The 13,240-nt window shown below is 62.1% G+C and overlaps 1 protein-coding gene across 2 annotated transcripts; it reads left to right on the forward strand.

Moving 5' to 3' along the window:
- Window positions 1-525: 525 nt before the first annotated feature.
- On the forward strand, window positions 526-8,089 carry SLC6A8 (solute carrier family 6 member 8). Of its 2 annotated transcripts, none has more exons than XM_044763860.2 (13): window positions 526-892; window positions 2,477-2,608; window positions 3,689-3,938; window positions 4,259-4,391; window positions 5,238-5,372; window positions 5,465-5,568; window positions 5,657-5,781; window positions 6,378-6,490; window positions 6,612-6,749; window positions 6,829-6,931; window positions 7,023-7,123; window positions 7,201-7,371; window positions 7,594-8,089. In XM_044763860.2, exons 1-13 carry the CDS (start codon window positions 631-633, stop codon window positions 8,032-8,034), a joined length of 2,208 nt encoding a protein of 735 aa, XP_044619795.2. In that variant the 5' UTR covers window positions 526-630; the 3' UTR covers window positions 8,035-8,089. The 2 variants fall into 2 exon arrangements, with proteins under 2 accessions (XP_044619795.2, XP_044619794.1); XM_044763859.2 differs by having other exon boundaries at window positions 533-892; window positions 7,739-8,089.
- The last annotated feature ends 5,151 nt before the right edge of the window (window positions 8,090-13,240 follow it).

Below are 13,240 nucleotides of genomic sequence, written 5' to 3' on the forward strand. Positions count from 1 at the left end.
TCGGTTCTTAAGCGGCAGCCGGTCGGGCCGGGGAGGAGAGAGACGGTCGGAGCGCAGTGGCAAGTCGCTGAGTCCGCCGCGGCCCCGAGAGCGGCTGGAGCCGCCGCCGCCGCCGCCGGGAAGGAGGGGCGAGCGCGCCCGGGCCGCCGCCACCGCCGCCGCCACCGCCGCCGCCGGAGCCGCGGGCGAGCCGGGCAGCCGCGCGGGCCCGGGCCGGGGCGGGGGGCGCGGGCCGCAGACCCCTGCTCCGGCCGCCCCTTGTAGGCAGTGGGCGCCCGATGCCGCCCGCACCCCGCTAGCCTGAGCCTCGGGCCGGGCGAGCCGCCGCAGCCGCAGCCGCCGCCGCCGCCGGAGCCGCGCGCAGGAGCCTCGGGAGCCGCCGCCGCCGCCCGGCCGGGCCCCGCCGCCGCCCGCGCGCCCCCGGGCCCCCGACACACATGAGATTCTTCAGGCTCACTTTCAAGTGCTTCGTGGACTGCTTCTGACCGCGTCGCCCCCGCTGCCCCGACCCCCGGCGGTCCCGCGCCTTCGGGGCCCCCCCGTGCCGCCGGCGCCCCCAGCCGCCCGCCCGCCCGCCCGCCCCCGCGAGGTGCCGCGCCCCCCGGCCCGGCCGCGCGGCCCGCCGGGGCCATGGCGAAGAAGAGCGCCGAGAATGGCATCTACAGCGTGTCCGGCGACGAGAAGAAGGGCCCCCTGATCACGCCCGGGCCCGACGGGGCCCCGGCCAAGGGCGACGGCCCCGCGGGTCTGGGGGCGCCCGGCGGCCGCCTGGCCGTACCGCCGCGCGAGACCTGGACGCGCCAGATGGACTTCATCATGTCGTGCGTGGGCTTCGCCGTGGGCCTGGGCAACGTGTGGCGCTTCCCCTACCTGTGCTACAAGAACGGCGGAGGTGAGCGCCCCCGTCCCGCCGCGCCTCCTCGCCGGGGCCCCCTCCCCCGCCCGCCGCCGGCCCCACCGGGGCGCAAGGGCGAAGTCCACGGGGTGGGGAGGGCCCCCGCGGTAGCCGGGGGACCGGGGGCCGCCCCTCGCCGGCCGCCGCCGCTCGGTGGCCCAGCCCGGCGGCCTCCACCCCCCTCGCCGGTCATGTGCCTGGCAGGGTGTGGGGGGAGGGGCCGGCGAAGCTCCTGCCGAAGCCGCGGGGCTGCCCCCCCAGGCTCCCGGCCCGAGGGCCCGAGGGCCCGAGGGCCCTGGAGTGATTGGCCACTGAGGTGGGAAGAGGAGGCCTGCCCCCTGGGGGGCTCCCAGAGGTGAGGAGCCCTGGCTGCCCCCGCTGGTCAGGCACACAAGTGGCACATTGTGTGGGCCCCCCACGTGTGCACACACGGACACACACACACACAATGGGCCACTCTGTCCCTCCCCCTGCCCTCCCCTCCCTTCCCTTCCCTTCCCCTCTCTTCACTTCCCCTCTCTCCCCTTCCCTCCCCTCCCCGCCCTCCTCCCCTCCAGCCTGGGCCTGGAACACTGGGGGCCTGAGCCAGGCTTGGGAAGCCTGCGGCCTGGGCCGCCTGGCGCCGCTGCTAGACACACTGCATGCACACCCCATGCCTGCCCGCCTGCCCCAGCCCAGCTTAGCAACGGCGATGGGCACGCGTGTGTCCTGTGACTGCAAAGCAGCACCAGGGTTGGTGGGAAACTGAGGCCCAGAGTGAAGGCCTTTGCCCAAGGTCACACACAAGAAGGATGCTGGGACCAGGAGCTGCGCAAGCTGCAGCCAAGGCTGCCAAGCCCCGCTTCTGAGTAGTGGAGAGAGCTGAGCCAGGTTCAAGAGTAGGGGGCCTGGAGAGGAGGACAGGGCAGTGGACAAGGGCTGCTGGTACCCAGCTCCCCAACCCCCCACCCCCAATCTGTGGTCTCTGGCCCTGCCTGCCACCTACAGAGCCAGGCTCATTGGTGTATGCTGTACCTGGCTGTTCCCCCCACCCCCACCCCGCCTTGTCTCCCTCTGTCCTTGCTCACCTTCAGCCCACTGACAGAGGACTGCCACCCACCCTCTTCCCTGGACCTTCACACTCGCCCAAGCTAGGCAGGCCCCCAGGTCTGAACGCCAGCCATGGTGCACACATGCACATGCCCTCACTGTTACTTGCTGTGCTGCCTGGGAAACGGGGAACTGCGACAGGAGGGATGGCTTGTGTGTGCAAGCGCATGTGTCCTCCATGCCCATGAGGTCGCTCTAGGTGACCGTGGGGGCGGGAGCCTTGTGGGTGTAGAGCCCTGGAAGCTCTAAGGGCCCAGGGGCTGCTAGAGCCCCCTCCACCACTCCAAACCCCCCCCCACCCCAAGTCTGTTCACCTTGGGCCTCTGAGTCAGTGGCCACCCCTGCACTGATTCACCAGTGGGAAGTTATGATGGTGCTGGGGTGGAGTCCAGAGCTGGGGCTCCACCCCGGCCTCGCAGGGCTTCTGAAAGCCTGGCCTAGGCCGCTTGGCTGGGGGTTTGGGGTCAAGTCCTCCTGTGCTCTCTCCTCTAGGTGTATTCCTTATTCCCTACGTCCTGATCGCCCTGATTGGAGGAATCCCCATTTTCTTCTTGGAGATCTCGCTGGGCCAGTTCATGAAGGCCGGCAGCATCAATGTCTGGAACATCTGCCCCCTGTTCAAAGGTGAGCAGTCCTGGGCCAGCCCCTGTTGCCCTCTCCCTCAGCGCCTCCTCCCCTTTCCCATTGCTGGGGCAAGTTTGGCACGCACTTGAGAAATCTCATCCTGTCTTAGCACTGGGCCTGGGGCCCAGTGATGCCCCCAAGTTGTGAGGGGGAAGCTGGAGGACATGAAGACCACCCAGTGACTTTGGGAGGCAAAGACTAGAGTGGGGGATTGGGCCTCTCCACCAGGGCTTGGATGCTCAGGCCCTAGCAGGGTGGGGGATAGGCCCTGCCAAGAACACTTGGCTCACTGGAGCTGAGTGGAGGGTGGCTGGGTGCAAGAAATGATAGTGGGAGAAGCTGCCTGGGGCCAGCTCTCCCAAAGCCAGAGGGCCAGCCTAAGGAGCTTGGACAGGAGCCATCGAAAGTTCAGGGTCTGAATGGAAGGACTAATGGCAAAGGTCATCTTAGAGCCCCTTCTGTATGTGGGCAGTGTTCTCCCATCATCTCTCGAGGCCCTAGGAGGTAGGTCCTACTATTACCGTCCCCAAGGAAGCTGGGACACAGAGAGGTGAAGTGACTGGCTGAGGTTGCACACTGAGAGGGTGACTGTTGCCTACACTGCCCCAGGTCACCAGAAAGTGCCCCAGCTGCTGAGTACTGGAAGCCGCTGGGGGGGCCATGTGGAGGCTTGGCCCTCCCTCAAGCACTGTGGGGGCAGGGGGACCCAAGAGAAGGGGACGGGTGCATGAGGCTAGGGAATCAACAGGACTGAACGCTCGGGTTGGGGCAGGATGGGAGAGGCTCTGCCTTCAGTCTGGGGAGGATGCAGGAGATGAGGTGTGCACAGTGGGCAAGGAGCAGGGGCTGATTTTTGGCAGGGGACAGATTGGTCAGTTAGCCCAGCATCGGGACATTTCCACAAGAGAGAGTCCAGAGGGCCTCAAAGAAGTCTCCAGAGCACAACAGAGAAGGATTTGGTGGGATGGATGGTGGGGAGGGGGAGGACGGCAGGGAGCACCGGCAATCCCTGGTAGGATAGACAATAGGGGCAGCAGGGAGCTGACCTGAGAAAAGCCTGCATGGAAACTCCCCCCGCAGGCCTGGGCTACGCCTCCATGGTGATCGTCTTCTACTGCAACACCTACTACATCATGGTGCTGGCCTGGGGCTTCTATTACCTGGTGAAGTCCTTCACCACCACGCTGCCCTGGGCCACGTGTGGCCATACCTGGAACACTCCCGACTGTGTGGAGATCTTCCGCCACGAAGACTGTGCCAATGCCAGCCTGGCCAACCTCACATGTGACCAGCTTGCTGACCGCCGGTCCCCAGTCATTGAGTTCTGGGAGTAAGTCAGGCACCTCTGGGCCGGGTCCATCCTGTCCCTCTGGTCTCCCACATGTGGCCTGAGTCTGTGCGTGCCAGGGCCCAGCCCTGGGAGGATAAGGCCAGGGATGCAGAGCAAGCCACGCTGGCCAGCCTAGGGGAGGGGAGACTGCTGCTACACATGTTGGGGGTGGCCACAGGCTTGGGCCCAGGCCCAGCCCAGGTGCTCAGGAGGGACCAGCTGGACTCCAGGGCTGCATGAGGGGGAGCACCACCCCTGGGACAGCTCCCCGTCGCTTTGCCCTCTGCTGGCACAGCCCTCATGGGCTCTCCCTCCCCCAGGAACAAAGTCTTGCGGCTTTCTGGGGGGTTGGAGGTACCAGGGGCCCTCAACTGGGAGGTGACCCTGTGTCTGCTGGCCTGCTGGGTGCTGGTGTACTTCTGTGTCTGGAAGGGGGTCAAGTCAACAGGAAAGGTATGGCTGGAGGCGGGCACAGCTGGAGGGCGGCAGGGCTGGAGGGCGGCATTGTCTGGGGGAGGGGTGTCTCTGCCAGGGACCCCTGTTGCAACGGGAGACTGGGCGAGGGCCGGGGCCTCTATTCCTCACTCACGATCTGAGTGTGTTTTGATGGTCTGGTCTGGGTGGGCCTGGCCTATGGCTGTCTCTCTCGCCTGCCTCTCTGGCCCCGCGGACCCAGGGGGAGTCCAGACACATGCCCTCCCTCGGGGGCTCTCTGTCAGGTTGGGGAGACAAATGTGTAAACAGACGCATAATAAGACAGTGTGCCGAGGACTGTGGGACATGGCCAGGTCCCTGGAGGGCTGGCTCATTCCCTGCGGGGTCCACAGAGCAGCCGCTTGCTGGGCTGGTAGGCCCGCTTAGACGGGAGGCAGAGGCCTCCATCGGCCGCCTTGCTCTTGCCTCTGTCTCTGGCTGGGCCGCTTCTAATCCCAGCTACCTAGGACCCCACCTCTCTGCAGAGGAGGACCTGGAGTCGCTGGCACAGGAGGCATGGGAACTGCCCCCATGCTGATGTCCCACTCTGCCTGGGGAGGGCCCTGCCTCTCCCCTCCCTCCGCGGCTGACCTGTGCTCGCCATGGGGCTGCTGGTGCTCCAGCCGAGCACCCAGCTTCCTTTGGGAGGAGCCATGGCTCCGAGGAGTAGAAGTGGGGGACGCTGCTGACTGGCCTCCCTCCTTACCTCTGAACACACTGTCCAGTAGCCCGGGACCGTGGCCTGCCCGGCCGTCCTGCTCAGGCTGGGGGCCTCCAAGGGGGAGGTGGGTGCTGCAGGCCCCTCTGAGCAGCCTGGCCCCCCAGATCGTGTACTTCACCGCTACATTCCCCTACGTGGTCCTCGTTGTGCTGCTGGTGCGTGGAGTGCTGCTGCCTGGCGCCTTGGACGGCATCATCTACTATCTCAAGCCTGACTGGTCGAAGCTGGGGTCTCCTCAGGTGAGGTGGAGGCAGGGCCGGGGGGCAGGGAAACAAGGGGCAGGCCGGCCCAGCAGGGTCCCTCATACCCACTCTTCCCTGCCTGTCTCCAGGTATGGATAGATGCCGGGACCCAGATTTTCTTCTCTTACGCCATTGGCCTGGGAGCCCTCACAGCCCTGGGCAGCTACAATCGCTTCAACAACAACTGCTACAAGTAGGCACCATAGCCCTGCCAACCCTGACCTGCCTGCCTGTGGGCAACAGGCAGCCTAACCAGCCCACATGGTTCCTTCTGCCCACAGGGACGCCATCATCCTCGCGCTCATCAACAGCGGGACCAGCTTCTTTGCTGGCTTTGTGGTCTTCTCCATCCTGGGCTTCATGGCTGCAGAGCAGGGCGTGCACATCTCCAAGGTCGCGGAATCAGGTAAAGACCCCCAAGCCCCAGCCCAACCTTCAGAGCAGCAGCTGCTGTCCTAATGGACCATGTACATGAATGTGCATGCAAATAGACATTCTGAGAAATGAGAGAAAAAATTCAAACTCAACTAAACACTCTAGACCAGAGGTAGGCCTGGCTGAGCAGCTGCAAAGCACAGCTGTTCCAGCCAGCTTGGAGCTAGAGCCTTATGGGCCAGGCCACGTGGAGCCTTGAGCCCCCATCCATCTGTCCCCAGGGGCCTCAGGGTATGTCCTCATACCTCTGTGGCAGAGGGAAAGGAGGCTGTTTCCAGGGTCAGTGGTGACCTGTGACCGCAATAGCTCCTAGAACCCAGGGCCAGGAGTCTGAGCCAGACACCCCATTCTTATGGGTGGTGGTCCACCCAGAGCTTGCAGGAACCTTCCAGCCCCTGGTATGGCAGACCCACAGGGGCTTGAGCAGCCCAGCAATGCCTTGACACAAGTGGAAAGGCCCTCGGCCACAGGGCGCCCTGGTGTTGTCCATTAGTCTGGCACCACGGGGCAGGGAACGGGACATGGGCACGGGCTGCAGGTGTCCACACTCTGACCCTTCATCCTCAGGGCCTGGCCTGGCCTTCATTGCCTACCCCCGGGCCGTCACGCTGATGCCTGTGGCCCCTCTCTGGGCTGCCCTGTTCTTCTTCATGCTGCTGCTGCTTGGTCTCGACAGCCAGGTTTGCAGGGAGAACAGGACAGAGGGAGCCGGGAGGGTGAGGAAGGGCTGGTGGGCAGAGGGCATGGTGTGCCAGGGGAGACAGCAGGTGGAGGGGCGTGGCCTGAGCAGCCCGGCCACAGTTTGTAGGTGTGGAAGGCTTCATCACTGGCCTGCTCGACCTCCTCCCGGCCTCCTACTACTTCCGTTTCCAAAGGGAGATCTCTGTGGCCCTATGCTGTGCCCTCTGCTTTGTCATCGACCTCTCCATGGTGACCGATGTGAGTGGGGACAGGGTGGGGGCTGCCCCTGGCCTCCAACTGCCATCTGCCACCTTCCCTGACCTGGCTCCATCCCCAGGGCGGGATGTACGTCTTCCAGTTGTTTGACTACTACTCAGCCAGCGGCACGACCCTGCTCTGGCAGGCCTTCTGGGAGTGCGTGGTGGTTGCCTGGGTGTATGGTAGGTCTGAGCCAAGGGGTGAGCTAAGGGTGCAGTGCAGTGTGGGGTGGTGGGTATCCAGCTCAGGCCCTCCCGCCTCGCTTCACCCCAGGAGCCGACCGCTTCATGGATGACGTTGCCTGCATGATTGGGTACCGACCTTGCCCCTGGATGAAATGGTGCTGGTCTTTCTTCACCCCGCTGGTCTGCATGGTAAGGCCCGAGGTGGCTGGGCAGGGCGAGGGGCGCCAAGGGCCTGCCAGTGGCTGAGCGCAGGCTCCCACCCGCAGGGCATCTTCATCTTCAACGTGGTGTACTACAAGCCGTTGGTCTACAACAATACCTACGTGTACCCGTGGTGGGGCGAGGCCATGGGCTGGGCCTTCGCACTCTCCTCCATGCTGTGTGTGCCCCTACACCTCCTGGGCTGCCTCCTCAGGGCCAAGGGGACCGTGGCTGAGGTTAGTTCCCTGTGCCCTCTCCCCTATGCCAGCCCCTCCCTTCTACTGGGTCAAGGCCTTAACTTCCAGATGCCCATTCTCCCACCCACCAGGATGGACCATTGTGCTGGAAGCCTCTGGGTGAACTCAGACCATTGTGGGGGGCGTGGAAGGAAAGCTGGCAGGGGGAGGAGAGGCCTGTCCCTAGCCTCCATTCTAACAGCCACTCAACTCTGTTTCCAGAGTGCAAGGAGTGGGGCCTGGTTTGTAACCCCGGGAGGAGCAGTCCCTGAGCCCTGTGTCGATGGCAGGTGGTGGGAAGTGGAGAGAGGCCAAGGACGAGTAAGGGACCCTCCCCGGGGACTCAGCGTGTCTCTTTCTCCTGCAGCGCTGGCAACACCTGACGCAGCCTGTCTGGGGCCTCCACCACTTGGAGTACAGAGCTCAGGACTCGGATGTCAGGGGCCTGACCACCCTGACCCCAGTGTCCGAGAGCAGCAAGGTGGTGGTGGTGGAGAGCGTCATGTGACAGGCACCCCAGCTCACAACACCAGCTCACCCTCTTGTAGCCATAGCAGCCCCTGCTTTAGCCCCCCCCCCCCACCCATTCAGGGGGCTTGCCTTTCCCTGACACTTTTGGGGTCTGCCGGGGGGGGGAGAAGCACCATGAGTGCTTATAACTAAAATAACTTTTTTCCATTTTTAATAAAACACCAAAAATATCACAACCCACCAAAAATAGATGCCTCCCCCCTTAACCAAGCTGGTACACACACTGCTTCCCAGGCCCTGCCGCCTGCCCTCCCCCCAGTGCCCGCTGTGGACGCGTCTCACTCCACCCCACCATGCCCACCCTGCCTGCCTGCCTCTTAGGCTCTGCCCAACACACCCTTGGGTGGTCCCTCACCCCAGAGGCAGCAGTGGCAGCTTGGGAAACAGGAGAGGAGAGGGGGGAGGCAAGGGAGGGGCAGCGGAACCAAGGTGAATATTTCAGCTGGGCTAGACCCCTCTCCCCATCCCTACTCTAGAAGCTTAGAGAGCCAGCCAGCAATGGAACCTTCTGGTTCCTGCGCCAATTGCCACCAATATCAATTGTGTGAGCTTGTGTCCGAGTGCATGTGTGCGTGAGTATGTAGGGTATATACAGATCTCTATCTCTTAGCAAAGGTGAATACCAGGTGTAAACTGTGCCTGTGGGCAAATGAGGCTTGTATTTTGCACATTTTATAAAAACTTGGAGAGAGATTTCTGCTTGTATATTTCTAAAGAGAAAACACCCCGACGTCCCTCTCCTTGCCACTCTCTGTCCCTTTCAGCCCATCCTTATTCCTGTGCCCAAGCCAAGGAGTGTGAATTTATAGATCTAATTTTCATAGGCAAAACAAAGCTTCAAGCTGTCGAGCGTGCGAGTCTGTCACGTGGGTATGCATGTGTAGTCCCCGGCCCCAGACTGGGGTGGAAAAGTGCATGGTGAGGGCCTTGAGGGGAGTCCCCACACTCCCCCCTTGCCCACAAGTTGACGGATGCCGTGTTCTGTCCGGGTGGATCTGGGGCTGCTCACCTGGCATGCTCGGGCTTGCCTACACCCTGCCCCCTGCACTGGGCAGACTGCAGGGATCTGAGGTGGGCCCCAGCCGGGGAAGGGATCCCGGCCACGGCTGCCACCTGCGAGCTGAAGGCTGATGCACTTTCCATGTCTCAAGTCTTCCAGGTAGCAGCTGTACTTAACCCCCGTCTGTGTCACGTCCAATCCCGAGGCAGCCGAGAGGACCCCAGAAGGGCTTCCCCCACACCCTGACGTTGGCTGGAGGGGTGGGGCTGGGTGAGGGCGGGGGGCCAGCGGGGACATTCTTACTGTGCTAAAAAGCCACTGCAAACATAGCAATAAAAACATGTCATTTTCCAAAGCTGGCTCCTGCTCCACCTCTGCTTGTCTTGGGGGGAGGAGGTGGGACTGGAGGGGGGCGGGGAGGCCTCCCCACCTCGAGCTGCTTCCTTGGGCAAGTATTTGTTCTGCGCCCTGCCTGTTCCAGGAACTGAGGACAGAGCAGGGAAGGGAGCCGGCAGAAAGTGGAGCTCACTACTTGGGGAGAAAGGGTGACAGTGTGCCGAGGAGGGACACGACCAGTAGGGAAGGTGGTATGAGGTCTTGGGAAAGTGGGCAGGAAGTTGCAGGCACTGAATTTCCAGAAGGTTGCCCAAATGCCGCACTAAACAGGTGACCTTCCAAGGTGAAGGCGGAGAGCTAGGGAGGCGGCAGCAAGAGGCTACAGCAGAGCTGGGGGAAGTTGGAGGTCCCTGGGACCAGGGCACCAGCTGTGCAGGGGAGAAGTCTTTGGATTAGGGACCTGTTTGCAAGGCAGAGCCAGCCCAGCTTGTGGACGGCTAGGATGCAAGGTTGAGAGAGGAGTCAGTGAGAGACTGAGCCTGAGCACCAGGAAGGATGGTGTTGCCGGGCCCAGCGCTGAGAAGAGAAGGTTTGGAGGGGGCGGTGGTGTCATCCCAGTGGAGACATCTAGTGAGCAGGTGGACAAGGAGTCTGGAGTTCTAAAAAGAGTCTGGCCTGGAGAGAGAACTTTGAAGTTCTCAGCACATAAAGAAGGCCCTGAAAGCCCCGAGCCTGGCTGAGCTCACCAAGAGCAGCCAAGTGGGTATAGAGGGAGAAGCGGCCCCAGCACTGGGCCCTGGGACACCCACAGGTGGCCAAGAAGACGGGGAGCTAGCAGCATAGACTGAGCAGTGGGGGCCAGAGGGGTGGAAGGGACCCCAAGAGTGCCAGGCGGGTCCTGGAACATGAGTGAGGCTCCCCGGGGTGGGCGCTCAGGGAGGAGGGAGTGATCGGCTCTGTGGGGTGCTGCCGACAGTCAAGGAAGATGAGGCCCCAAACGCTCACCGGGACTTGGCAACAGGATCATGGAGACCTGGACAAGAGAGGTTTGGGGGGGGTGGGGAGTGTGTGTGCAAAAGCCTGATTGGAGTGGGATTAAGAAAGAGGAGGAGGAAGCAATTCAAGTGTCCGTCAATGGGGAAATGGATGAATAAAATGTGGTCAATCCATGCAGTGGAATATTATTCAGCCTTAAAAAGGAAGGACATTCTGACACGTGCTACTGCCTGGATGAACCCTGAAGACATGCTAAGTGGAAGAGGCCAGCCACGAAAGGACAGATACCGTATGATTCCACCTGTGTGAGGTCCCGAGAGCAGTCAACTTCAACTTCACAGAGACAGAAAGGAGGATGGCGGCTGCGGGGGGGCAGGGTTTCATGGGGACCGAGTTTCAGCTCAGGAAGATGAACAAGTTCTGGATGGTGGGGATGGCTGTGCAGCAATGTGAATGCACTTGATGCCCCTGAACTGTAATCTTAAAAGTGGTTAAAACGGCAGTTTTAGACTACATATATTTTACCACAATTTACAAGAAGGGGTGGGGAAGCACTGGCCAGAGTGACTCCATTCAGATGCCTGTGGGCGGGGACCTCATGCACAAGAGGCTGCAGTCGTAGGTGCAGGAGGGCACTCCCTCCATCCGGAGGCCTGGAAGAAGGGTGGGATGAGGCCTGGGCTGGGTGGCAAGGCTTAGGAGCTTGCTGTTCACTCTAGATGTCAGCCTGGGGGGGGGGGGGGAGTCCCTCAGAGAAAAGTGACAGCTTACTCCCTCATGGGCACTCCCAGGACAGTCCCTGCACTTTAGCAAGACATGGTTCCCTTAGCAAAGAAGAGGCTTTAGCCCTCAGCTGTACAGCCAGGGGCAGGCTCTGGCTTGTGACACTGCCATCAGCCATGCTGTGATAGTCGCCAAGAAGAACCTGGACAGGGGGCAGGGCCTCCTCGCCCCTCAAGCTTGACAAGGAGTGTCAGCTCAGCAAGGCCTGAGCCCAACTCAAGCCAACCCTTTAGAGCCTATGCCGGCATGTGGAGAGGCGCCTCCCCAGCAAGACTACTGCCTGGCCCCTGCAGGACCTGACAACCTGACTCCTGACAACCCTCATCCCACTTCTCTTCAAGACTTGACACTCCACACACCCTCTTGCTCTCAGCACATCCGCAACCTCCAGAACCCCGACTGCTGGCAGCTCCCCCATCTCCAGCCTGGCTCTCCTGAAGTGAGGAGGCCCCTCACCCCACACCCTGCCCCCACCAACTCCTGCATCAGCAGTCCCTGCCTCCTCCCCACCTGCGACCTAGCCTGCAGCCTACTGTCATCCCCAGGCCCGCTCCGCTCCCCATCTGGGGCTCACACCAGCCCCTTAATGTCTCCACTCCCCCAAATGTGGCCATGCCTTGGCTCAGGTCCTCGTCATCTCTTGCCAAATGGCCTCTAAGCCACCTGCCACAATGCCACCAAAAGATTCAGAAAACATTGACATCACAAGAAGAGAACTTGACAAAGGTCAGATCACTTGGTCAGGGCCCTGAGAACGGTGGGCAGGCACCATTTACTCAAGAATTCGCCCCTGTGGTAAGGGCTTAGGACACAGGGACTGGCAATCTAGTGGGAGAGGTGGGCCCATGGTACCCACCGGGCTACCACAGCCAGGGGCAAGGCGGGGGATGCTGTCAGGAACATTGTGAACACAGTCCGGCTCCGAGCAGAAGGCTATTGGCGAAACACAGCACTCAGGTTGGGTCTGAGGGGCCAGTTTCTGCGGGTGGCCCTCCAGCCTAGGCTGGCCCAGCACCTCACTTTCCAGCTCTAAGAGTCTGTCGCTCCCATTCCTATCTCGCGCCCCACCCCACCCCCACGGCTAGATGAGGTACTCAAAAAGTGGCCTTGTGCAGCTTTCTCCCCTCTGCCTTGCCCAGGGCCTAACGCCGAGGGGGCTCAGAGGCTGCCTGGGGCAGGGCAGGGAAGAACCTGAAGACACGCTGTTTGGACTTTGGCCTCTAGAAGTTCAGAGAAGGGCAAGTTGAGGGAGGCCGAAGTAGTCAGGGAACACTTCCTGGAAAAGTAGGACTAGCCCTCAGCCTTGGCATAGCAACCAGAGGGCGTCACCTGTGGGCCCCCTCCCCCACAGACACCCCCTTGCAGGCTGGCTAGAAAGGGGCGGCACTCCCCAGGAAAGTGTGAAGAAGGGACACTAGAGACGGCAGCACAAGGCTGGGCAGCACCAATATCTTCAGGGGTCCCCCTCATTCCAAAAGAAAACACCTCTGGCCTGCTCACCCGGTCCCTCCACCCAGTCCTCCAGGCCAGCAGAGGACAGCGGCTACCTGCCGAAGCCAGCCTGGGGAGTCACCGACGGGGAGCCCACTGCAGGAGCGGGTTCCTCAAGCAGGCCAGTGCGCCTGACATGTTCGTGGGGCTGCAGGCAGCAGAGGGGGTACCCGATCCATCCAGAGCCCCTCCCCAACACCTAGCTCTGCCCTGGGCCAGTCGCAGGTCACTGCCAAGGGCGAGTCTCCTCTCTGAGCTGGCATTAGTCAGAGGTCATCCTGCAAACCTTCAGGAGGGGGTGGGGCAGGGAGTGACTGGTGGCACTCTGCCACATTCTATCTGTCCTAAATGTGATGAACAGGTCCCGGAGAAGGCAGGCAAGTCTGCCACCCGGAAGCCCCACTGGTTTACTGAGTCTCCCAAGCTCACCAGGGCCCAGCGGCCAAGCTCCAGAGAGACAAACAGGACAGACACACCCCAAGTGGCCATAAAGTGGGGCCTGGCCTAGGGAGGAGGAGGCAGAGGGGTGGAGAGGGCAAGTGTGAGCCTGAGCCCGGCCAGAGATGAGGGAGCCTTCAGGGATTAGAACAAATTGAAAGAAAATACCCTGAGGGCCTCCAGGGCAAGACTAGGAGTCTGTCAGAGCTGCCTGCCGCCACCTTCCTGGTCACTCCAGGGATGGGGGAGAAAGAGGCTTCCTCGCGGCCTGTTTCACGCACGCACCACAGATAC

Source organism: Equus asinus, chromosome X, assembly GCF_041296235.1.
Source record: "Equus asinus isolate D_3611 breed Donkey chromosome X, EquAss-T2T_v2, whole genome shotgun sequence".
Classification (NCBI taxonomy): Eukaryota; Metazoa; Chordata; class Mammalia; order Perissodactyla; family Equidae; genus Equus; species Equus asinus.